The sequence below is a fragment of the Ceratotherium simum genome, chromosome 16 (assembly GCF_057802395.1).
Source record: "Ceratotherium simum simum isolate JZ-2026a chromosome 16, ASM5780239v1, whole genome shotgun sequence".
Classification (NCBI taxonomy): Eukaryota; Metazoa; Chordata; class Mammalia; order Perissodactyla; family Rhinocerotidae; genus Ceratotherium; species Ceratotherium simum.
This window is the reverse complement of record NC_141915.1, coordinates 9886168-9912973: the sequence shown is the minus strand read 5'-3', so window position 1 is coordinate 9912973 and position 26806 is coordinate 9886168. Positions and strand designations below refer to the sequence as shown.

General features: G+C 43.6%; 1 protein-coding gene across 5 annotated transcripts in view; it reads right to left on the bottom strand.

Moving 5' to 3' along the window:
• The window catches only part of MYH10 (myosin heavy chain 10), a 140570-nt gene extending 131724 nt beyond the window's left edge, over positions 1–8846 (bottom strand). For 2 of the 5 annotated variants that reach the window (XM_087440425.1, XM_087440430.1), the window contains exon 1: positions 1696–2071. In XM_087440425.1, coding sequence (XP_087296551.1) covers positions 1696–2040 — 345 coding nt within the window. In that variant the 5' untranslated portion in view covers positions 2041–2071. Of the gene's footprint in view, positions 1–1695; positions 2072–8299; positions 8435–8563 lie in introns of those variants that run through there. The other 3 variants (XM_087440429.1, XM_087440428.1, XM_014789522.2) reach the window with 3 other exon arrangements.
• Positions 8847–26806: the final 17960 nt, after the last annotated feature.

Below are 26806 nucleotides of genomic sequence, written 5' to 3'. Positions count from 1 at the left end.
CCTTCTCCCTCCTACTTGCAGCAACCAACAAGGTCCAACGTGGGGAAACAAGGTGAAGACGACTCTGGCTCCTTTCCCCATTCCAGTTCCCCACGACTTTTTGGTGTGTCATCACATTTCCAGCCCTTCACAATTCACTGCACCAGGAAACATCCAAAATTGATCAGCCTCTCAAATCTTAAATGTCAACCTTACAAGCTGACCACAATCTCCTAATCTTCCGGTTTTCTCACTCCCTCACTCCCAACACCCTCCCTCCAGGCCCCTTCAACTTGTTTGACGAGGGAGGGAAGAGAAAGGAACTGTGCTAGCACAACAGTGAACAGGTTTCTCTGCCTTCACAGACCTGGGGCAAGCCAACATTCTGGCAAAACCACACAGCCAGACAAAAATGTGGTTGCCTCACACATTCTGTTATTCAGTCTCAACTGGATTCCCAATGCTGCTCTCCAATCATTTTCTTATCCTTGGCTTCTCCTCTTTTCCAAACCTTTTCCATTCTCCTCAGGCCACCTTCCCAACCGCGGTGCCTCTTACTCTCTTACTTTGCATCCTACCTCATACAGAAAAAAAAAATAAGCAAGGAGAAACCATTAGGCTTGATTAAGACTACTCTGGCAAAGGTCATGAATGAACTATTCATTTTTCAGATTTTCCCATGGCCAGCTCCCGCCTATCAGTCAGATTCCAGCTCAAACGCTACCTTCTCAAAGAGCCCTTCACTGACCCGCTGTGGAAAGCCGTTCTTCTACTAACTCTATCCCACAGTCCTGTTTCATTTCCTTATAGGATGTATCACCTAGCCTGGCCTGTTCACCACGCTTTCTCCAGCACCTAGAACACAGGAGGTGCTCAGCAAATATTCACTAAATTAATTAATTCTTACGGGAAAACTAGTTCTGATTTGCTGAAGTTTTGAATTATGCCTGAGCTTCAGCATCACATCCCTTGCATAAAATTCAACCACTCTTCCAAATTCAGACCATTGCAATGTCAACTTTTCTCTCTACTTCTCTTTATTCTAAATCTACATTCTTTTGTACCATCTTCTTTAAATCATTGTCGCCTGTGTCTACTATTCCTTCAAACCTATTTTGTCATTCTAGGCTTTTTCAGTATCTGGCTTGCATTTTTCCTCTCTACCTTATTCCTTATTATTTTCAGTGACTTCTTCTATATGGTCAGCGCCATCATCAGGGATTGCAACATATGTGTCAACTGCTAACCACAGGACAACCTCAACCTCAATCTCACCCTGAACTGCTTCCTCTTAAAAATCTCAGTATTCATCTTTCCCGCTTCCCTGTACCCAATGCACCTGTGCCTGCTCTTCACCGAAACCTCTAAAGCTTACAGCCCCTCCACTTCACACTCCGGGATATACACTGGTTTTCTTCCAGTGTGCTGTCTGTATCCTACTATTAACGCAACTTTTATTCCCATATTAAACTCCCTGGTCTTTCTGCCACATGCTGTCCTCCATCACTTAATTGCACACTAGATTATTTAAAAGTATGTGTTAAGATTTAAAGCAAAGCAAGACTTGGGTAAGCAAGAGACTATCTTTCCATCTTTAATAGAAATGGTACTGTTAAACAGAGAGTATGGGTATTCCACATTCTTGTGTGATTATGACAGTATGTATACTTTACATTAATTCCCAGTCACCACTTCACATTTAGAGGGAATACTTACATAGATAAGTCCTGAATAGTAACGATCCTTCAGATTATGTAAAACGGAAGCTTCGTTCAAGCATGTCAATTCTGCCATATCCTCTACCTTGGAAAATTTAGGTGGGTTCATCTTCTGAATGTCATCTTTATTGACCATTGCTTTCTTTCCATTCTCTGCCAACTCCACCATAACTTCATCTCCCCGCTCTTCTTTGATACTAGCTGCCTCAAAACCATGGCGTTCTGATGGAATCCACACTAGCTTTTTAGCCGTCCAATCAGCCTGAGTGGCAGGGTTGTAGATGACAGCCCTGTCCACAAAGAGATACCTCTCTGGATCTTCAAGTCCAGTTCTCTGTGCCATTGTAAACAGAAGGATCCAAGAGCAACTGCCTCTAAGAGAAGAGGAGGAGGACAAAGTTAGATGTTTAAAAATTTAAAATGATTCACAAATTTTACTTTTCTAAGAAACTTAAAACCTTTGGTAAACAGAAAGCATAAACTTTGAGTTAAGGAGCTGGGTATTCCTCTTCACAGCCATACTAACTGAGTTTCCAAGGTAAATTTCAGGAGTGACCACAAATTATGACTGGTTTTCTGAAGACCACTCAAGACATGCCCTCAGTTACTGAGGGCTGGAAAACAAGCAGAAGAAAAAAGCAAAGTTCCAGTTTGACTCTTTTTCTCTTCATCTCCTCTTTCACCCTCACCACAAATTAAACAGGGAGTTAAGAAGGGAAAGCAGAATAAAGAAAAAGAAAACAAAGATTCATGATAAAAGGTCCGGAGGGTGGCACTGGAATTAGTGTGACCACAAGGATGTAACTACAAAAATGCCAGAAGAGTAAAGCATCAGGTCTAAAATGTGCCTCTCATTCTCCCTTCAGACAACAGGCTCAAAGTTCTTTCTTACAAACACCCCACCTCAGTCCCCCTGCGGCTTCTCTATGTCCCGTGTGGTCATAATGGGATCAGCTGGGGCCACAGAGGACAAGCGTAACTGGGCTTCACACGATAGCCTTTCAAGTATGTGATGGTAGCTATTCGGGTCTCCACTCCCATCCCTGCAGCTGCTCCTACTCCCTCTGTCTCCTCTTCAGCATTCCATCATTCATCAAGACTCATTCCACTACCCTGATCTCCCGACTCGAAACAGACTCCAAAGTGCTTATGCCCCTCTACAGTGTGGGGGCCAGAAGCAAACATAATGCAGATATGGTCTGACCAGTGCAGAAGAAAAAGGAACCGTTAACAACCTTAGGCCACGTTGGGGAAAGTTCCGTTTCTGTGACTTTTATAATTAATGTATCTCAAGACCTAATTGGTTTATTTAGCACTCATTTACTGTTGACTCATAATAAGCTGTCAGCTAAAGCTCCATACACGTTGCTCTAAGCTACCTCTCCTCCTATACTTGTGCAATTGGCTTTTTGGATCAAATGACAAGATTTTACATTCATCACTCACCTTTCTGACGTGACTCATCATTCCTGCCTGACAATATCTTTTTGGAATCTGATACCATCATTAAACACTTTTGTTATTACTCCAAATCCCAAGTTATTACAAATTTCATAAGCATGGTTCCCATGACTTCAACCAAATGAATGCAAGAAGCCAACCGAGTACCTACACTTGCTCTATCTATCAAATCCTTCGGTCTTCTCCCTCCCCCCAAAGTGATAGGATTCTTTGTACGCAAGAGGATAGAAGGCTGCAAGGTTAATCACAAAGTAGTCCAAAGTTGTTAAGAGGTTCTTAACCTTGAGTTCACAGACAAATTTCAAGCTCCATGAAATCACTGAAATGGTAAAAAATGTTGTACACTTACTGTATATATGTGTGTGTGTGTGCTTTTCTAGGGAGAACACTCATAACTTTCTTCAGATTCTTAAAGGGATCTATCTGTAGTCTAAAAGATTAATCACTGATAGTGGGTACAAATACTAGCCCTTTCACCCCTAATAAGAATTTACTAGAATCAAATAGCTAAGATTCTTCAGAAATTATTTGTTACAATGTAAGTATTACAAACACTCATGTTCTAGAGCATGGTTCTCAAACTTGGGCATGTTCATCACAGCATCTAGAAGGCTTACTAAATTACAGATTGCCAGGCCCCATCCCTAGAGTTTCTGATTTAGTTAAGTCTAGAGTGAAGGCCAATAATTTGCATTTCTAACAAATTCCCAGTTGCTGCTGATGCTGCTGGTCCTTGGACCACACTTTGAGAACCATCGCTCTATAGTTCTCTGGCTGCCATGGTAAGCCACTGTATGTTGGGTTAGAATAAAAGGTTGAAAATCAATGTTCTAGACTAATTCATAACCTGACTTAAAAAATAGTTTTAAGGATTATGGACTTGGATAAAACAAAAATCACAAAACAAATGAAACCAAAAAAAAAAGTCACAAAACATTTAACATTAATACTTCTACAAACAAAATTCCTAACAACGTTTCATAACTAAACTAGCATTTGCCTTCTTACAGAAAATATTCATGGGCACAGGTACGTTCTGACAAATGGTTTCAAAAGCCCATTACTTTTAGGGACCGCACTAATAAGATTATTAACAGGCTTTTGTCTTTCCAACTTATATACTACACACTGCTAAGAAAGGAGGCATGGCTTTAAAGTGGGAATCATCCTAGATGAATCTGGAGACGGAGAGCAGGACACATGCTCTGCCTTTAGGAAGGACAAAGTCTATTAAAAGAGAAAATATCCAACTATAACAAAATATGATAACCAGTTACTCTCATTATTCTTAATAGATATGAATTGTATATCCCATAGAACACTTAGGAAACTGTCTTGCTGCCAGAAGGCACGCACACATTTCTTTAATTTTACGCTGGGCACGTAATTACACGCTTAAATTTAGCAGGTGACTAGAAATTAGAATAACTTAACAGGTCACTTCTAAAACAGGTCTTTTCTTAAAAGTAAATTATGTATTTAAAAATTACTTTATCAAATCGGTACATTTTAAATTTATCAGTACTTTTTCTAGGTGGGGAAATTCTCGTAATTTAAGAAAAAACCAATAGATCACAAAAGTGCAATTACAAAATGCTCCCGATTTTGTGGGGGAAAACTACATATACACATATATTTTTTTTAAAGGAACAAATATTCACTGGGTCTTCACTGGGTAGTGGGATTACAAATTACTTTTACTTTTCCGGAGTTTTCTACAACTAACTAAACACTGTGCATATGATTTCCTGTTCCTTGCTATATGGTAAGCATTTAGCCCTGTCCTTGGTCCTCTGGAGGGGATCTACACCTGCTGATCAAATATTACCTGAGTGGTCCCTACCTTCATAGCGAGCTTCACCTTCTCCTCCACAATCAAACACCTGCCATTCCTTCAAATCCTGACCCAAATGCCACCCTTTCAGAAGTTCTTTTCAGGTCAGTCTGGCAATTTAATCCTCAGCCTTCTCCTAACATCTTGTGCTGCTCTTCTGGCAGTCTTCTGGCCCTCCCTTGCACTGTACCAGAGGGCTTAGCAGGTAGTAGGTACTCAAATTCTTGTTTAATTGATAGCGTTCACAAGGCCAGGGAAGATGTTTTGTTCATCTTAACTCTTCACTTGTGATTGCCAAATATGCTGTTTTTCTTTCATTCCATTATACATTTGGTACCCAATCTTGATAATACTGGTATTTAACAGTGAACCACTCCCAAACGCTCTGCCTTGTGCAAATTCTAATACTACAATTTTTGAAACTGCAAACTCTGTTGTTACATATCACTAATTATGGCCAGACACTATTCTAAGCAGTTCACATATATCAACTCTTAATCCTCACAATAGCCCTAAGAGATAGCTATCATTAATATCTCCATTTTACAGATGAGGAACCTGAGCTACAGAGAAAACCAATAACTGGCCCAAGGTCACACAGCTACCAAATCGCAGAGCTGGGATTAAACCCAGAGTTCAGATGCAGACTGCATTCTACAACGATGGAAGGTGAGAGGGAGGAAATTCTGAAGGGCATCTTGTACACCATATACTGCCTCTCTACTAAATAAAAACCCTACCAATTACAGCTTTAAGAGTACAGGCTCAGCCAATGAATACACTTGCACAATCTGGCAAAAGCTTTATATTTTACAGAAAAATAGCTATACTTAGGAAAAAAAGGAATAAATAGAAACCTCTTTACAGGAGACACAACGATAATCTGAAGGCTCTTGGTGTCATTTGAAATAACTGCCTAATTATAGTTAAATCACTTATCTGTATATGAATTAGCCCCCTACAGAGTCAAAGCCCCATCCCCTTCATTCGATTTGGGCACACACAGCCCTGGGGCTCTGTGCAGCCAGGCCACTTTTTACCTCCAATGAAATGCCACACAGTAATTTTCTCAACTGCCTCCCAGGACCTATTATAGGTATAGATACAGGAAAACAATTCAATTTTATGAATATCTTGCATGTTAGAAGCCAAACAAAAATGACGGCTAAATTTTCCATGGTAGAGCATCCCTCTGAGACAGATAAACTGTAACAGTAGTGTCCCAATTTGTGTAACGCTATCATTGAGGTCACTTACGTTACAGATACGTGCAAGCCTGTTAATTTATCAAAATTCTGCTTAACCACATAAGCACAAATACGAACCAAATGCAAAAAGGACACTATGGCTACTTATGGCCTGCACCATCTCTCAGTTAATATCTTTACACTGTGTTCAATATTTCTGAAACGTGGACCCAACACCAGGAATTTTAATTCTTCATATATGATAAGAAAGTGCATAAACCACAGTAGCATATAGTCTTTCACCATAAAACATGTCCTTCAAAATTTCCTCCATCTCACCTTCCATCCCGTCTGTCTTCATTGTAATGATTTCCCTAAGGAGCCCAAATAAAAAGCCAGGCTCTCGGGTCACATCCCTTTGCTGCAAAAGCTCGCGCTATATCGCACAATTACACCATATGCTTTCTCCAGATAAGGACGGGGGAGAACTGAATTTAAGATGCAGAAGTCAGGAGACGCATAAAATGGCCACTTTTCCAGAATCCGAGACAGACAAGGCATACTTAAACATCAAAAGCAAAGGACTAAAAGAATAACTAATAAGGTCAGATTGATGAAAGCAATAAAACAATAAATAAATTAAAGTTTTCCAGAGTGAGATACTATCAAGAATAATGAAGCCTGACTCAAAGATTCCTCAGTTTCAATGCTAAAAAACAAAATCTCGGCAAAGCCAAAGTATTATACTTAGTATTATATTATTCAGCGAAAACAGCCGTCTTTGTTTCATTTGCAGTCTGGATCTACCCCGCCCGCCTTCCCCTACCCTACCCCACCACACCCCACCCCCTTCCATCAACCGCAGTGATCTTGAAGGGAGCTGCAGAGGCCCTAAGGAACAGAGATAACGGTCATAGGCAGAGGCCACGTTACCCAAACCTCACCAGCTCAGCTCATACCCGCCGAGCCGCCAACCTCCTTCCCGAGGCCCGAGTTCCCAGGCAGGCCAGGCTGGGGGCCTCCCGGGTCCCTGGGCCGCATCCGCCCACCACAGGCCCACAAAGCCCCCGCAAATGCCAGACCCCGCGGCTTCAACTTCCTTCCAACCCCATTCCAGTCTGATTTTATGGGATCGGGGTGTGACCCCCAACTGCAGAAGGCAAGGAAGAGACTCTACGGCGAGCCATTTCCAGATCACTTACACAATAAAGGGATCCCGAGCGAGGGCTGACCCTCCCCCCCGGCCGCCCTGCTGCAGCGCGCCCCCGCCACATTTCCCGCCTCGCCCCCCCAAACCGCCCGGGCCTCGCCAGGCGTCCACCCCCGGCCCCGCGGTTCACAGAGCGCGTTCTGAGCCTGCCCCCTTCTGCCCCGGCACCAGCGGAGCCCAACCCTCCAAACGCCGGCGGCCGGCTCCTCAGACCCCCACCCGCCGCGCGCTTCCCGGGCGGTACAGAGCCCCTGCCCGCCGGTCCCTCCACCCTACAAGCCCGGGGCGCGCCGCCGCCTTCCGAGCCCTCGGCGAACCCCTTACCGCGCCGGGTGTGCCGGACCCGGCCTAACCCACCCAGGGGCCCTTCCCGTCCAGCGCCCTGCACCCCCAACCGGGGTCGCGCTTTCCAGCCCCCCCCCCCAGGTTTCTCACCCCTCCTAGGAGACAGAGAGACTCGCGGGACACTTTGGGACCCACCAAGGCACCAGGCCCCTCCAACCCCGCGCCCCCAAAGATCCCACACACGAAGTACCAGGTCCCCACATCCCCACCTCCAGATCTCCGTCCCCAGCTCCCCGGGGGTCGTCCTCCCGCACACCCAGGCCCTGATCCCTGCAGGGGTCTCACTCTCAAGGACCTCATTCCCCGCCCCTCCAGGGGTCTCTCCACCCACTGGGGGTCCCGTTACCCCACCACCCTCCCCCAGGTCCTCCCTCACACGAATCTAACTCGCCCGCAGGACAAACCCTCTGCCCAGAGCTCCCTCTGTCTTCCCCCAGCTCCCGCGTCGGCTCTTTCCCTGCTCTCCAGAGCCGCCCCGGCCCCCAGCCCGGATCCTTCTCTCCCCCACAAGCCATCGCCCCGTCTCCGGCCGCCGCACTCGGACCCGGGCAGCCGCACCTCTCACCTTCAGCCGAAGATGGTGGCGGCGCACGTCCCAAGCCGCGACCACAGATCCGGCGCCTCAGTCCCAAACCCACCGCTGCCTCCGCCGGGCTCCTTTAGCACTGCTGCTCGAGGCTGCCCCACCCACTCCCACCGTCATTGGGCCAGCTCCACGCCCGTCACCGCCGCCCCCAGACCCACTGGTCCGTTTGCGCGCCCATCTCCAAGAGAAGACGTTAGCAACCCGAACGAAGCTACCTTCGCGAGGTCCGCTCCCTCCACCCACCTGAAATCATGCTCATTGGCTCCCGCTCCCAGCCCCAGCCCGCCGGGGCCCCAACCTCATAGGCTGCCCCGAACGCCCGTCATAGATTCCAGGAGGTGCGGCCGAGGCAGTCGCGGGCGATTGGCTGGCTCGGGCGGAGATGGACAGCTGAGGCAAGCTGGGCGGCCGGCGGTCCCGCGGGGCAGCGGGTGTGGACCCTGCAGGGGCCTGGGCTGTACGGACAGTAGGGCAGGTGTGCCGCGGCGGGAGTGCCGAGTTCCGCCTGGACGCGTCTCGCTCTGGCGTCGAACTGCCGCGGCAGCCCAGTCGAGCTCCCGGCCGTCTCTTCTGCTTGCCGCAGCCGGCGTGTCCCGCAGCGGGACCGGCCTCCACCGCGGAGTCGCGGGCCCCCGGCACTGCCTGCGGGGGCGGAGCGGAGCGCAGTCCAGAGGCCTTACGTCACCCCCGGGGCTGCGGGGGTGGGGGCCCCGGCTCACCTGCAGTGGGGGAGGGGAGGCAGGACTCGGGCTGCAGCTCTGCCCATGCGCACGGCTCTGCGGGGGCTGAGGGGGGGTCCCGGCTGCGGTCCGCAGTCCGCGCTCCAGCCACTGTCGCGACCCTGGGCTCTGGGCTGACCCTGCCGAGTCCCGCTGAGCGCCGGGCCCCGGAAAGCTTCCTCCGCTGCCGCAGTTTTGGTGTTTACGAGGGGAGGGGCCTCCTTACCTAGCCTCCTGGCTGGGCTGAGATTCCAGAATGAGAAGCGAACCCGCCTTGGAGAGAAGATTTGGGAAAAGGACTTCAATCATTCGTTCTTTCATTCATTCACTCACTCATCAAATAGAGCTCCCTACATGAGAGGGACTATGAGGAGGTTCTGCAGGGCTATCGTATCCTCTGGGGCCTATAAGCTTTTCAAAGGCCTTAGAAAACGTTTAAGACCTGGAAAAAAAGTGGCTCCAAAATAAGGAAAGGAAACTGGAAAAATCGAAGTTAAATATTTAATGAGATGTCTGCAGAATCTAGCCAACTGCAACACAATTCAAATAATTATATCTAAATATGATAAAATTTAAATCTCAAGAATAAAATGAATGATTTGTTCATACAAAAACTGAAAATTATCGAAATCCTTTCAAAAAATTTTACAGCAAGATGTAGTTATTTCATGTTGGATATGGGTGCGTTTTAATACATGTGATATGATGTAAGTGGCTAAGCCTAGGAAACTTCCAGTCTAGTACAAAGTGAATAAAGCAAAAAACAAAACAAGGCAGGAAATGATAAGGAAGGGTTGGTGGAATTCAGAGAAGGTTCCAAGGCAGCTGAGTGCAGAGTCTTTCCTGGGGAAGTCAGAATCAGGTTCTGTCCTTTGTCCTAGTGCATCTGGTCCCCCACCCTCACCTGCCTGCTGGGGTAGGCTGCCCCTTGTCCAGGTGTCTTGTGACTTGGCTCCATGAAGAAGTCTGTGCTTCTTAATGCAGTCTGCACATGGAATATGTTAGCTGTACAATATATGAATGGTATTCCTCTTCTGAATTAAAAATATTCTTTTAGAGAAGACCAAAGACTCCATCTCTAAGCCCTGAGTCTTAGCTTTGTCATCCACTGAAGTCGTTTCTGAATGTAGTGTTCCATGCTTAGAGCATCCACGTTCAAACAGCCTTGTTAGCCACCAAGTCTGCGGTTTCTCATAATTTTAAAACAAACTCAGTGGACCATCAGAAGACGAGGGCAGGAAGCTCACCAGAATTAAACATCACAAAGATGTTAGTCTTGATGAGAAATCAATAATAAAGAGAATGTCCCCAAATGTATCTCTAGCCCTGGAGTCTCTCCAGCACTCAGGCTCTATGTTTTCAACTGCCTGCTAGACAACTCCTCCTGGATAGGAGGGAAACTGCAAAGGCAGCATGTCCTGAACCTATTTTCTTCCCACTTCCACTTCCTCCCACCAGCCAAACTCTCTCTTTTCCCAACTTCCCTTTGTCTGTTAATGAAAGCAGTCTTGAAACCTCTTTGAATCCTTCCTCTCTCTTGTTCTCACATTGTGTCCCCCTCCACCTCTATCATCCAGTCAGGCTCTTCTGACTCCAGTCTCGTCTCACGCCACATAGCTCCATCCCAGAATCTGTTGCCATTTTGATGTGGAAAACACAGGATTTAGAACCAGATAGACCTGGCTTTGACTCCATCTCTGCCACTTACTAAGTCTTTAACCTTTGACAAATTCCTTAACTTCATCTCCAAAAAGGAGATACCAATATATACCTAAAGGACTCGTTCAATGAATATGTAACAGGATGATTTACTGGAGGAAAAAAGTAGCATTATGAACACAGATTGAAAATTGTCCTTTTTTCTAATCTACAAGTTCATTACAAAAGAGTAAGAAATCTTTCCCTTCTCTCTCCACAGTAAATTTTGCTGGCAGTCTAGGCTGCTTTTACCCCCAAAAGAAAAAGTTCACAGACCATTGTTTTGCAGAGTCTAGGTCAGAAGTCCAAACTGGTTCCCTCAGGGTGGTTCCGGCCCATGAATCTATTTTGTTCTAAATTGTTTTGTTCCATCTGTACAGCGCTGATATGGAGCTTTTTTTTTTTTTTTTAATTTGAATGAATTCCAACATTTAAAAATCAAGAGCTATCCAACATCATTAACCATTAGGGAAATGCAAACCAAAACCGTAATGAGATACCACTTCACACCCACTAGAATGACTATAATCAAAAAAGACAGACAATAACAAATGTTGGCAAGGATGTAGAGAAACAGGAACTGTCAGTCATTTCTGACAGGAATGTAAAATGGTGCAGCCACTCTGGAAAATAATTTGCTAGTTCTTAAAAAGTTAAACATAAATTTACCCTGTGACCCCCAATTCTACCCTTAAGTATCTACCCAAAAAACAAAAGCAAAAAGTAAAACATACATTGACACAAAGTCTTGCACATAAATGTTCATAGCAGCAGTATTCATAATAGCAAAAAGAATGGAATGTCCGTCAACTGGTGAATGGATAGGTAAAATGTGGTACATCCATACGATGGAATACTATTCAGCAGTAAAAAGGAACAAACTACAGATATGTGCAACAACATGAATGAACCTTGAAAACGTTATGCTCAGTGAGAGAAGTCAGACACAGAGACCACATATTGTATGATCCCATCCATATGAAATATCCATAAAAGGAAAAACTGTAGAAACAGAAAGTAGAACAGTAGTTGCCTGGGGTAAGGGCTGGGGTGGGGAAAGGAGGGACAGCACAGGAATTAATAGTAAATATACATGAGGAATCTTATTGGGATGATGAAAATGTTCTAAAATTGATTTATGGTGAAGTTTGCACAACTTGGTAAATTTACTGAAGAAATCATTGAATTTTATACTGTGAATTACATGATTTGCAAAATATACCTTAATAAAGTAACTTATTAAAAATAAAGAAAAAAGAGCTATCACATAAAAATCCAGATTTCCAGCTTTCCTTGAAAAATTGGAAGATCTGAAAATTCAGCATCAATTTTTTGATGCCTTAGCTGCTACTCGTTTTTAGACAAAGCATATTTTCCCCAGTGTGCCTCAGTCGCCACTACTCCCTGTTGTCTCTTATAGCCAGTCTGCTTTATTCATTGACATTCTTTGCCTGGTCTTTTTAGGCATTTATTTCAGTTTTCAGTCCCTGTCATGCCTGTTGAGGGATTTCATGTCAGATCATTCCAGAGAGGTAAGAAGAAGGGTGGTATTTCTTAGAAGAGCTGTTTCCCTGACAGGAGGTTTGGAGCGTCCATGAGAAGTATAGACAGGGGCCCCCTTTCAACATGATTCCTGGAAGTGGTAGGACCTTGGGGCACAGACTACTGTGATGACCATCTCACAGCCCACCTGAGGCAATAATACTTGACAGATATGAAGGATCAGTGCTCAAGTGTGGCACTTGAAACAGAAGGAGTAATGGTAAAAACAGAGACAGCAATGAGCTGAGAAAAGAGGAACCTTCCAGAATTTTCTTGGGCCCCTTAAGCTCTGGAGTTCTGGGAAAAAACCATGAGAAGAGGTTCCTGAAAATTACTAATTTAAGATTTCTCGCCAACCATGTGGGATAAGGCTAAATCAGATTTAATTTGACTTAGAAAAATGAAGGCATGAGAGTCCTTGCATCCTAATGTTGTAGAACAAGTCATACCTGTGGCAAAAGCTTATTGAGTATCTTTTGTGTCTAGAGGGATTGTGCCAGGTGCTGAGGAAATGACTATATCCACATAGGTGTAGTCTCTACCCTCGAGGAGCCTACAGTCTAGTGGGAAATACGAACAAATAGGCAGATAATTATAATAGAGCAGGGGTTCTTAATCTGGAAGCCATGGAAACCTAAAGGGCTTTAGGGGTTCTATGAAACCTCTGAAACTGTCTGCAAAATTTATTCTGTGCTCTTTTTTTCTGGAGAGAAGATCTACAGCTTTTAGCAGATTCTCACAGAGGCCTCTGGTCCCAAAAGGTTGAGAGAATGCAATGTAGGATGATAAGAGTACTGCATTATGGGAAGTGCAGCAAGATCCAGGGACACTTAACCCAGAATGGTTAAGGGGAGATGGTGGGGGAAGTTCCAGAAAGTTTGCTTAGAGAAAGTCATGTTGAAAATATAATCTGAAGAAAAAGACATTAACCAGACAAACAGAAAAGGAAAATTCTTTCAGAGAAAGCAGCATGTAGAAGAGAGAATGCAGGGCTTTCCAAGCTCGAAAGAAGTTCAGAATAGCCAGAGCAAAGAGAACAAGCACGGAGGAATGGTGAAATCTGGGACTGAAGATGGAGGCAGGGGCCAGACTGTACATGTAAACCATAAGGGAGAGTTTAGATTTTACCCAGAGGACAATGGGGAACAACGGGAGAGTTTTAATCTGAAGAGTAACATCACCAGGTTTGTGTTTTAGAAGCATCGCTCTGGTCATAACATAGAGAATGGATGGGGCCCGCCCCTTGGCTTAGCGGTTAACTGCACGCACTCCGCTGCTGGCGGCCCGGGTTCGGATCCCGGGCGCGCACCGACGCACTGCTTCTCCGGCCATGCTGAGGCCGCGTCCCACATACAGCAACTAGAAGGCTGTGCAACTATGACATACAACTATCTACTGGGGCTTCGGGGAAAAAAATAAATAAATAAAAATTGAAAAAAAAAAAAAAGAGAGAGAGAATGGATGGAAGTGGAGTTGGGGGAGACCAGTTAAGAGGCTGCTGCAGCAAACAGTCCAGCAGAGATGATGGTGACTTGGTCTAGGAAGGGAGCAGCAGGCTGGAAAGACATTGTGATGTCAGACTGTGATGACTGCTGTTGCAAGGATTAAGTGAGTGTTTAACGTGCGAAGCCAATGTGTGAAGATATTAAAGTGCCTGGCATAGTGCATAAGGATATCCATAATGCCTAGCACGATGCTTGACACATTATAAGTGGATTCTCTTCCTCCTTCTTCTCATGGCCCCCTGAATTAAAAACAATCTCTTGGGGCCAGCCCGGTGGTATAGTGGTTAAGTTCATGTGCTCTGCCGCCTGGGGTTCGCTGGTTTGGATCCTGGGCGCAGACCTACGCACTGGTTATCAAGCCATGCTGTGGCAGGTGTCCCACATATAAAGTAGAGGAAAATGGCCATGGATGTTAGCCCAGGGCCAATCTTCCTCAGCAAAAAGAGGAGGATTGGCAATAGGTGTTAGCTCAGGGCTAATCTTTCTCACCAAAAAAAAACAAAAACAAAAAAACCCTCACTGTATCCTGTACACACTTTTATAAAAGCACATATAAAAACTCCTTACACATTTTCATCTCCATCCCTGTATCTTCCCTCAAGACCAGTGTTGTCCAGTAGAAGTAGAATGTGAGCCACCAATGCAAGCCACGTATGTAAGTTTAAACTTTCTAGGAGCTACATTTAAAAAGTATAGAGAGGGGCCAGCCCGGTGGCACAAGCGGTTAAGCGCGTGTGCTCCACTGCAGCGGCCCGGAGTTCGCCGGTTCGGATCCTGGGCATGCACTGACGCACCGCTTGGCAAGCCATGCTGTGGCAGCGTCCCATATAAAGTGGAGGAAGATGGGCACGGATGTTAGCACAGGGCCAGTCTTCCTCAGCAAAAAAAGAGGAGGATTGGCAGATACTAGCACAGGGCTGATCTTCCTCACCAAAAAAAAAAAAAAAGTATAGAGAAATAATTGAAATTAATTTTAATAACATATTAACCCAATATAAAAAGAATATTACATTTCAACATGTAATCAATTAAAAATCATTAATAGAATGTTTCACATTCTCCTTCTTGTACTAAGAGTTCAAAATCTGATGTGCATTCTAGACCTATAGCACTTCTCACTTCAGACTAGTCACATTTTAAGTGCTTAACAGCTACATGTGGCAGGTGGCTACCATATAGGACAGCACAGTGCTAGGCTCTAAACTTGTAGGCAAGGCCCGTGTGTTCAGCTTGTATGCCCAGGAACTAGCTTAGCGCTTGATATATAGCAGATGTTCAATGTATGAATTGTTTGTTGGATAGAAAGATGGCAGGACGCACGGACGGATGGATGGATGGATGAGGAGATCCCTTCCAGCTTTCCAGGTGTCATTTTAGCTGAACCTGAAAGGTAAGCAGGATGGCAACAATTGAGGGTAGTAAGCTGTAAGTGCAGCGATGCAAGGAACCAAAGCATGGGCAAAGGAAGGAAAAGTGATGCCAGGAAACAGTGGAGAGTAATAGTGTTTGGTTAAAGTATGGGATACATGCTGCAAAAAGAAGGTAAGCAGGGATCCTGGATGTTCCTGAAAGCTGACACCAAACTCTATATACATCTGGGGATTCTCAATCTTCCGGTGTAATTTCTGCCAGTAAATATTCAAGGAACAAATGAAAAGAGAAGTGAGAGGAAGAGTTAACAGAAGAGAAAAGGATAACAACAACAACCAAAAAGGAAAATGTTAGCAAAGTGGTAATGATTGCTGGTGTGAATATTGGCAAATAAACAATAGGAAAGTTTAGTAGAGGGTCCAGATTGTCATCATCCTGGTGTTTGATGGAAAGAGGAACTGGTCACTGGAGGGAAACAGTTGGAGAAGTCTGAAGTCTGGTCAATGGTTAGAGATGGAAACAGAGTTCTTGGTCTCTGAGTGTCTGCTGGTCCCTGGCAGATCAGGCCTGGTGGGAACGTGGAGAGCCATGTGTTGGTGCAGAGGGCCCAAGTCTGAAATCACCTGTTGTCATAGGATGCAGCATTGTTGCCACCTGGACTTTAAGGATCCAGGGATGGTTTACTTTCTTCACATCAGTCCTACTCACCAGATGTAGAGAAAATCAAGAAATTGGATTTGCTGAAAATGGATATGATTCTTCAGGCAAAAAAGTGTGTGGGCATCTCACTGGAGATTGTCTTGAAAATCCAAATCAATCTATTCTTCTTTTTTTTTTTTTGATGGGGAAGATTGGCCCTGAACTAACATCTGTTGCCAATCTTCCTCTTTTTGCTTGAGGAAGACTGGCCCTGAGCTAACATCTGTGCCATCTTCCTTTATTTTGTATGTGGGTCACCGCCACAGCATGGTTTGATGAGTGGGGTAGGTCCGCACCCAGGAGCCGAACCCATGAACCCGGGCCACCCAAGCAGAGCACACCGAACTTAACCACTACACCACCAGGCCAGCCCCAAAATCAGTCTATTCTTGAAAGACTTTTTGTTTTTTTGCCTTAGGTATTTTTTTTTATTGATGTCTTAATAGTTTATAACATTGTGAAATTTGGGGTTGTACATTTTTGTTTGTCCGTCACCATATATATGTCTCCCTTCACCCCTTGTGCCCACCTCCCACCCCCATTGCCCCTGGTAACCACAATACAGTTTTCTCTGTCCATGGGTTGGTTTATATTCCACATATGAGTGAGATCATACAGTGTTTGTCTTTCTCTTTCTGGCTTATTTCACTTAACATAATACCCTCCAGGCCCATCCAGGTTGTTGCAAATGGGACGATTTTGTCTTTTTTTATGGCTGAGTAGTATTTCATGGTATATATATACCACATCTTCTTGATCCAATCGTCAGTCGAGGGACACTTGGGTTGCTTCCACTTCTTGGCTATAGTGAATAATGCTGCAATGAACATAAGGGTGCATAAGCCTCTTTGGATTGTTGATTTCAGGTTTGTTGGATAGATTCCCAGTAATAGGATAGCTGGATCATAGGGTATTTCTATTTTTAATTCTTTGAGGGATCTCCATACCGTTTTCCATAGAAGCTGCACCAGTTTGCATTCCCACCAGCTGTGTATGAGGGTTCCCGTTTCTCCACATCCTCTCCAACGTTTGCTGTTTTTTGTCTTGGTGATTCTAGCCATTCTAACAGGCGTGGGGTGATATCTTAGTGTTGTTTTGATTTGCATTTCCCTGATGATTAGTGATGTTGAACATCTTTTCATGTGCCTATTGGCCATCTGTATATCTTCTTTGGAGAATTATCTGTTCATTTCCTCTGCCCATTTTTTGATCAGGTTGTTTGTTTCTTTGTTGTTCAGTTGTGTGAGTTCTTTATATATTATGGAGATCAACCCCTTGTCAGATATGTGTTTTGCAAATATTTTCTCCCAGCTGGTGGGTTGTCTGTTCATCTTGATTCTGGTTTCATTTGTCTTGTAGAAGCTCTTTAATCTGATCAAGTCCCACTTGCTTATTTTTTCTTTAGTTTCCCTAGTCTGGGTAGGCATGTCATCCGAAAAGATTCCTTTATGACCAATGTCAAATAGTGTGTTGCCTACTAAGATATCACCTCACGCCCGTTAGAATGGCTATAATCACCAAGACAAAAAACAACAAATGTTGGAGAGGATGTGGAGAAACAGGAACCCTCATACACAGCTGGTGGGAATGCAAACTGGTGCAGCCTCTATGGAAAATGGTATGGAGATTCCTCAAAGAATTACAAATAGAGATGCCCTATGATCCAGCCATCCACTACTGGGAATCTATCCAACGAACCTGAAATCAACAATCCAAAGAGGCTTATGAACCTTTATGTTCATTGCAGCATTATTCACTATAGCCAAGAAGTGGAAGCAACCTAAGTGTCCCTCGACTGACGATTGGATCAAGAAGATGTGGTATATATATACCATGGAATACTACTCAGCCATAAAAAAAGACAAAATCGTCCCATTTGCAACAACCTGGATGGGCCTGGAGGGTATTATGTTAAGTGAAATAAGCCAGAAAGAGAAAGACAAACACTGTATGATCTCACTCATATGTGGAATATAAACCAACCCATGGACAGAGAAAACTGTATTGTGGTTACCAGGGGCAATGGGGGTGGGGGGTGGGCACAAGGGGTGAAGGGAGACATATATATGGTGATGGACAAACAAAAATGTACAACCCAAAATTTCACAAGGTTAAAAACTATTAAAACATCAATAAAAAAAAATAGTGTGTTGCCTGTATTTTCGTCTATGAGTTTTATAGTTTCAGGTCTCACCTTCAGGTCTTTGATCCATTTTGAGTTAATTTTTGTGAATGGCGATAGCAGATGGTCCACTTGCATTCTTTTGCATGTCGCTGTCCAGTTTTCCCAACACCATTTATTGAAGAGACTTTGAGAGACATTTTTTATCAAAGGCTTTTCTTGTTTAAAACATCCTGCATGATACTGGGCAAGTCCTTCACTTCTCTGAGCCTTAGTTTACTTGTGTGCAAAACAGAAACAACAATACCTACTTCGCGGAGTCGCTATGAGGATTAAATACAACGAGGTAATACTTATAAAGGTTTTAGCACAAATTATCAGTCAGTGATGTCACTCTTTATTATTACTATTATATTCCTCATCAGTATCATTACCTTTTGAAAGAACTTATACGCAGCCTATCACAGGAAGTTTATGGAGCTCTTCCGTTATTTTCTATAGATGTATATTGATGAGAGTGTCAATCCTGGCTTGGAGTTTTACATGACACATGAAGAATACATCACCTGCAGAAGAAGAAATCATCTGAGGTTATTAACGTTCTTATAAAAAGTAAAGAAAAAAATATAAGATAGAAAAACAATGCTAACTGGAAGTTATATACACACACACCACACAAATAGCCTTTATATAGAAAGGTCCACTCTGATAGACAGATACCTCTACACACTTAGGAGCATTTGCTCTGTATATCTAAGCAAGAGAAATGTGAAGGGTAAGGGATAATCCCAATACTCAGCAGTGCAACTTGACTGCACACAGGGCCTTCCACAGTAGGTAGTATGGCGCGATGGATAAACGTCTGGACTCAGCAATCAATTAAATTGGATCTACCACTTACAACTATGTGACTTTGGCCAAGTGATACAACTTCTCAAAGCCTCAGTTTTTTCATCTGTAAAATGGTGATGATGATAGCACAGATGAATGGGATTGTTTTAAGGATTAAATAAGATGATGTTTGCAAAGACTTGGCCCAGCATTTGACCCCTAGAATGTCTTCTCAATAGAATCTAGCTATTCATAAGTGCTCAAACTGGAATCTGATCAAGCCTCTGGACAGAACTACCAATTTACAGAAAATACAGAGGACAGAGGAACATGTTCAACCATACCAGAGGAAAGCAATCAGCAAAATCTAGACTGTGGGAAGCACCATAGGACAAAGAACCTGGTTTCTTCAACAAATACATTCCAAGGAAAAAATAAACAGCAAAGAGAGGAAGCTATGCTATGGATTGAAAGAGATTTAAAAGACATATCAACCAATTCCAATGTGTAAACCTTTTTTGGATCCTGATTCAAGCAACCAAACTGTAATTAATATATGTATGTATATAATATGATACAATGAATATTATATGCATATTATATAATATGTAATTTATGAAACTAGTAGAAATTTGAATATTGACTGAATATTGGATGATTATGAACTGTTATTTTTTTATGTGTGGTGATGGTATTGTGGTTATATAAAAATAGAGAGTCCTCTTCTTTTGAGATGTACTCTGAAATATTCATAGATGAAAGAATATGGTGTCTGGGATTTGCTTCAAAATAGTATAGGAGAGGAGAGGTGGAGAGGGTATAGATGAACGGAGTTTGGCCAATTGTTGAAGTTGGGTGATGGGTACAGAGGGGGTTCATTATTATTTGCCTTAGTCCAGTTGGGCTTCTGTAACAAAATTCCATAGAATGGATGGCTTATAAACAACAGAAATTTATTTCTCGCACTTCGGGACACTTAGAAGTCCAAGATCAAGGTGGTGGCAGATTCAGTATCTGGTGAGAGCCTGCTTCCTGGTTTACAGACTGTTGTCTTCTAGCTGTGTCCTTACATGGCAGAAGGGGGAAGGGAGCTCTCTGGGGTCTTTTTAATATAAGGGCACTAATCCCATTCATGAGGGCTCCACCCTCATGACCTAATCACCTCCCAAAGGCCCACCTCCTAGTTCCATCACACTGGGGTTAGAATTTCGACATATGAATTTGGGGGGGACACAAACTTTCAGTTCACTGCATTACTATTCTCTCTACTTTTGCATATATTTGAAATTCTCTGTAACAGAAAATTTAAAAATTATTTTTGTTGATATGATTTCTACTGGGAGAGCTGGATTCCAGAGAAAAGGAATTGAGATCCTAGAGAAATAAGAAACTCCTCAGCGTGATTTTCACAATGCTGCATAATCTGGTCTCAACCTACGTTCTCACTTTTCCTGCCGCTTCAATGCAGCTATTTCTCCCAAGAATCATCTCTCCTCGGTCTTCTCTGTCCACCTTGTTTCTTTCTTCCCGTCTTCTCCCGTTTGCTTGTCCTGTTTCCCGTTGGAAGGCCCTTTCTCCACAAATTCACCTGGCCAAGTCCTCCTGGCCCATCGAGGCTGAGCTCCAAGTTCACCTCCTCCCTGAAGCTTCTCTGAACACTCCACCCAAAATTCCTTTGGATTCCTGCTGTGCTTAAAATTGCTTTGTTTCCTGCCTGTTCATGCTTTCCCCTCTAAATTAAAATAGAAGCCTCTTCAGGGCAGAGCTCACCTTACCCTGAGAGCAGGGCACAGAGCAGGCCCTGACAAATATTTAAGCAATAGCAAATATTGGTTCAGCTTGTGATCCCAAATCCGCCTCTACTACCTTTGCTGTCTCATCTCGTCCCTGTCCTGGTGACCCAGCAAACTGGATTAATCCCGATTCCTTGAATGTACCCCCATCCTTTCCCATCACTCAGATTTGGTCACCATACTTCCTCTGCCAGGGCCTTCCCTATGTCTCCACCTATTGAAATTCTGCCTGTTCTTGCAGGCTTGTCTGATGTGCCTCTTCCCCCAAAAGGCCTCCCTTCTACTCCCCATCCCACCTCCAGCCCAACCTAATGTGATTATTTTCTTCTTTTAATTTCTAAAACAGTGGGTTTAAATTCTAACACAGTTTTGGCAGGAAAAATTACTGACCGCTTTGAGAATCTCATGGAAGCTATGGACCCTCTTTCCCCTCCCCATAGGCACATGTGCACACACACAATGTCATAGCTGATTTTGTTGGGGAAGCTCATGGACCCAGCTTACATTCCTGCCCAGGTCCCTTCGTTATAACACTGATCATAATCTTTCTGGTGCTCAGGTTATTGTAAATGAGACATGTTTTATTCTAGACTATGAGCATCTTAAAGGGAAAACCATGCCTTGCTTGACTTTTCATCCCCCATAGCACCTCGAGTGATGTTGCATACGTTGTGGGTTCTTGAAAAACATTTGTTGCACAGAGTGAAGTTCAACTGCTTAGATGATGGCTGTAGATTCCTGTTTAATAATCCTGTAATTAATCAACCACATGCTTTCTAAAAGCCGTTTTGGTTCATGTTAGCTTTTCCAATTTGTTTCTTTACTTCTCTTCTACTAGGGACTTAAATTGTGGCCTGACCAGGGAACAGAATCAAGATGTGGTTTTCAGATTTGTGCACCTGCCGAAAATCTTAGGGTATCTGTGAGGCATCTGTGACAGAGGCTGGAACACCAATTTATTGTTTATTAGACTGGGCTAAGTCCTTGATATCCTCTAGCCCAGCACTCTACTTCACCCAATAGTGGAGCAAACATAAGAACTGCCAGGGCAAATTACATCCCACAGGGGTGCTGGGATGCTGACTGGGCTCTCTCAACAATATTCTACATGAGGATGGATCTCTTGTCTTGGCAGACAAGATCCCTTGGAAGGAATCTGGCCACAGGTGCTTGGGAAGCCATGGAAGGGACTGCAGGGTGCAGTGTGTCGGGGAGCCTTGCCGAAGCTCTCTGGTGTGAGAAACACCACTGGGGAGCTCAAGTAAAGGCCCTCATTCCCCCCAAATTTACACTCAAGTTGCCTGGTTTGTTGTGCAGTGTTTTTGGCACATTAGGAAATGTTGGTTCCTGCTCTGCCCTTAGATGTGCTCATCAAACGAGATTTCCCAATTTCCTTCTATTGAAACATTGATGGTTGTGAGCCCACTGATAATAACCCTATTTTCCATGCCAGGTATACAAAAGTTGGCTGGCAGGTGGGAGACACAGAGGCCCTGCCCAGGAACCTAGCTTTCTCAAAGGAGCTCCTGACCCTGCGTCTGCCCTTCAGATGGGCATGTGGGAATCACAAAATCTAGACCTCTACAGATGGAAGAAGCTGCAGAAGCGACCTAGTTCATCATTTCACAGATGAGGTAGCCAGTTGGAGACATGCCCAAGAACACACAGCAAATCAGTGCAGAGCTAGGACTCAGCCCTAAGTCACCTGCCCACTCTCCATCCAGGATGCTCTGTGTCATCATTGCCAGCCGCAGAAATTTTGTGGTGCACCTACTGTGTGCAGAGCTCCTACTGTGTGTGGAGAAAAATAATACAGAGCATTTCAGGAAAGGATGTAGAATTCAGAAGATGCTGCTATGTCTAGGTGGAGGATTGGGGAGGGATGGAAAGAACTCATGGAAATGGAGCTTGTGCTCAGCTCAGACAGAAGTGTGGGGAGGAAGGGGCACGGTGTCAAGATGATGGGGAGTCAGATCTAGAAGCCTGAGGGAGATTTAAATAGAAGGATGCACATTCTTCTCCCTACAAATCATAGATACCTCCAGTTACCTTCTCTTCCCCATAATGCCTTACAGCCTGTGAAAATGCCTAAAACCTTTTCCAGGCCCCCAACTGGAGGGCCAGAGGTTCTTGGCTCATGCTATAAGCAGGTAACCTCCAGACAATGTCCAGCAAAATGGTTAAACAGAGACACTTTGGAGACACAGCCTGTGTTCAAATCCCAGCTCAGTAGTGACCTGACCTCGGATAAGCCACTTAACCTCCCTGGATCTCCATTTCCTTCCTAAGTGTCAGGGTCACCATGTGGGTTCAGGAGCCACTGTACATGAAGTGGTAAGCATGGTAATGTAAATGATGGCTGTTATCATTCTGGTACTTTGCTCCTCTGTCTCCCCAGTCCTGGCTCCTGAGTCAACAGGAAGTTGGCCTAGAGACAGATGAGCTCTCCTGGAACACACCTGGAGTCATGACCTATTAAGAGTTTCTCTATCTCTCTTCACAGCCACATCTTTCATTTCGGGGAAAATTTGGAAGAGCTAAATTGGGAACGGAAAATTTACATCTGACAAAAGGTATGTGCAAACACATGTTTGCAAATGAGGTCAAGGTTTCAAAATATCCCTTCTCTGACAGATGAGTCAAGGCTCACACAGTGGTCTTACTATTTACCACGCATGACAGCACGTTCTCTCAGCGACTGATAGGGTCCTTTGCCAGGAGTTATATTGGAGGGAGTTACTCATTGGAAAATGTGGCTGCATTGCCCAGACTGAGATCTGAACTTGGACTTCCAGGGATTTCACCCAAAATAAGCTGAATTCCTCAGTTATAATTGTCAAAGAAACACAGCCAAGGAAACTGTGTGCCAGACCAGCACTGGTTCCTGCTGGGAAAAGTGTGGGTCCACGCAGGGGATGCTCATGGCTTTTAGCAGGAGAGCTTGGGGCACTGGGCTTGTCTCACCTTCACAGTATTTATCGTTACTGCCAAGGACTATTGCCAATTGGTCAGTCATTCATCCTTTGATTCAGTTATTCACTCATTCCCTCAGCAACTATTTTATGATAGCCTAATAATAACAATAGCTAAGAAATGTTTAGTACCAGGCACTGTACTAAGCACCTTATATGCATTATCTCATGTCATCTTTCCAACACCCCTTTGAGATACCTATTATTATGTAGCAGGGTCGAATATTTTAGCTCAACTGCAACTGAGATGTGTGAAGAAAATGAGCATGTTTTGTTTTGTTTATAACTAATCAGACCTTCTTTCTGAGTCCCCTGCCCCCTCCACTCACATGTGCTGGGGGTGGAATGAACTAAGTGGCTAATCCAGTTGAAATCTTTGTCTGATCTGATTATTGAAATAGTCCTTTTAGGTAATGCTCAGTCTCAGACTGCCCCCCTTCCCCTACCCCGTCTGCTCCCTCAGATGGTGTTGGGGTGTGTGGAGGAGCATATGTGGCTCACTCCATTTTGTGGTGAGGAGAAGTTTTGGAGTTGTTGGTGTCATGTTCTCTGGCCTCTGGGGCAACGTCCAGTATTCTCTCATTTGATATCTCAGCACATCATTCTCCTCCTCCTGTTGCCTACCTAAGAAGACCATATTCCTCCACCCAGTTTTCCAGGTTCTCTCCAGTAGAAGTTGGATTCCCACCTTCCAACTTTCTCTCATATGTTTCCAATTTGTTCCTCAAGGCCCAGCTTAGATCTAACTATACCTTAATAAGGCCTTTTGGGCACCATAGCCTGATAATTCCCTTCTCTGAACTTATGGGGTCATTATATCCGGCAATTAATTCTGTACTCCTTTGAGATCTCTCTTTTCTCATTGTTTCATAAAATTACTTACATGTCTTGATGTTATGTAATTTTTTAAGCTCCTTTCGGGGGCATGGATGATGCCTTATATTTTGTTGAATTACCCAAGTCTAATTCAGAGTCAAGTACAGAGAAGGATTGCAGATGTTCACAGACAAGAGGTTCACATTCCTAGGATGTGAGGAGCTTCTGAAAACAGAGAAGAAAATAACCAGTAACACCATGGAAAATGGGCTAGAAATGTGAATAGAAAATTCACAGAAAAAGAAATGAAAATGGTCCTTAATCATATGAAAAAATGCTCAAACTCGCTTGTAATAAGAACAATAACCCTTAAAACTACCCAGATACTATTTCTAACCCATCAGATTGGCCTAAACCCAAAGTTTTACAACACACTCTTGGCAAGGTGGTAGGGAAACAGGCACAGTCAGCATCACTGGGGAACTATATTTCGTTATGCAAGAATCTATTGCATTTATGCTGGGAGGAAAGATTTGACGAGATAGTTTAGTGTCTTCGCTCTAACCTGAGCACTTACCTTGCTCAAATCCTCCCTGTACCTCGAAGTTGTGTCCATCTCCAATGTTGTCAGCAGCACAGCTCACACACATTCATGGCGTTAGATGTAGTCACCATTGCTTCAAGGCAAAAGTTGAGGAGAAGTGTTTCCCTGGGGCCTGAATGGTGTTAATCATGAGGGAGGATGTTTAGGGCCCAGCATCACACTGTGCCATGCTGAGTGCTGGCGGCCTAGTGTCTAGGGCACCATGGATTCTTTAGTGAGTGTACTGTTGTGTTTGTGATGTGTGGAGCCTCTAAGGCATGGATTCTGGAGCAGGGACCCTGGGTAGGAATCCCTTTTGTCAGGTTCTAAGGGAAGTCCTGCTTTGGAGTCATCTCCAAGGAAAAGAGCAAGGTGGAGAAAAGTATGTAGAGAATGTAAGAAAGAATGTGTCTTTTTTTCCCCCACAAAAAGAGCCATACATTTTGTTAAAAGTATCTATAGAGAGAGAGAAGGAATAGGGTAAAGAGATAAGGATAGAAGCTGGACTTTCTGAATATACTTTGTTTGTAGATACGACTTTGGAACCACGAAAATATTTTACATAACCATATAAAATTAAAGTTTTTAAAAATGGTCACCACTAAAAATCTAAAGTAAAGGAAAAAAATGAACCTAACTCTTTATCCAATTTGAGGCATAACCACACAGAGAAAATCTATTCTGTGTAACTTTAAACACAGAAATTTGAGTGTACATTCCTAGTGGGATACACCCTAAGGACAAAAAGAACTGTCAAAAAACAAAGGAAAGAAAGAAGAAAAAAAAGAAATCTTGAAGCATTTTCAGTAGTCATATTGTTGGTGGTAGTGTTGGTATTGTTATTCTGATACTGTTATGCATATACTGTGGCATAAAGCAAATGAGTAATTCTGTTATATTGTCAAGAACCAGGATTTTCAGTGTGGGGGAAAAGCAGGTACATATGCAAGATAAATGAGGTTAAGTAAAAACTTTGTAGTGCTGAATTTGAACTGGAAGTTTCAGTAAGAATTAATGATAATATTTTGTCATTAAAAAAAGTATTTCCTAGCTCTGCCCACTGAAAAGGCCTAGAAACAATGAGCACCCCCCAGGGCAACGAGCACTCCTTAGTCGCTACAAATTGTGGTCTACAAATAGTATTTTCCAGTAATGAAACCAGGGCTCTTTGGAGAAATGGCTGAGTCCAGGTCTGAGGCAGGAAATACACAAGATGAGTTTGGAATATCTTGTCATAACAGAAAGCAAGGAAACAAAGTATCAAAAGCTACTAAGTTGTGACAAAAGGACTCAGGAGCTAACTTGAAGAAGCTCCCTCTGGCCAAAGATGGGAGGCACAATTTGAGTATCATAATGATAACAATGGCAATGAATCGAAACATATTAAATATGTTTAAATACATGAATTCATAATGAATAAAACCAAAAAGCGAATTCATCAGTTAACTTTGAAGAGAGCAAGGGAACAATGTCATGATTTTGGAAACAGATAAATAGAAGTAAAAAACAAAATTAGGCATTTATCTTGCCTTTCCTATACAAACTGTACCTCAGGATAGCCAAAGAATTGTTGAGGGAGACGTTTTCTGTTTATTGCTTAAGTATTACAGTTAATAAATGACAAAGTAATGATGGAATTGGAACATCGTTGCTATATACCCCCTGAAAATATCAGGTCTAGGCAATAACCATCATTGGATGCTGATGTCACAAAAAGAAAACCAACCTGACGTGTACCTCCTGGTGGAAGTACATAATCCAACCTCCAAGCTATTCTTGTCAAAAAATCAAACCTAAATCCGATCAAGCCTTTAGATCTCAGTACCAATGTACCG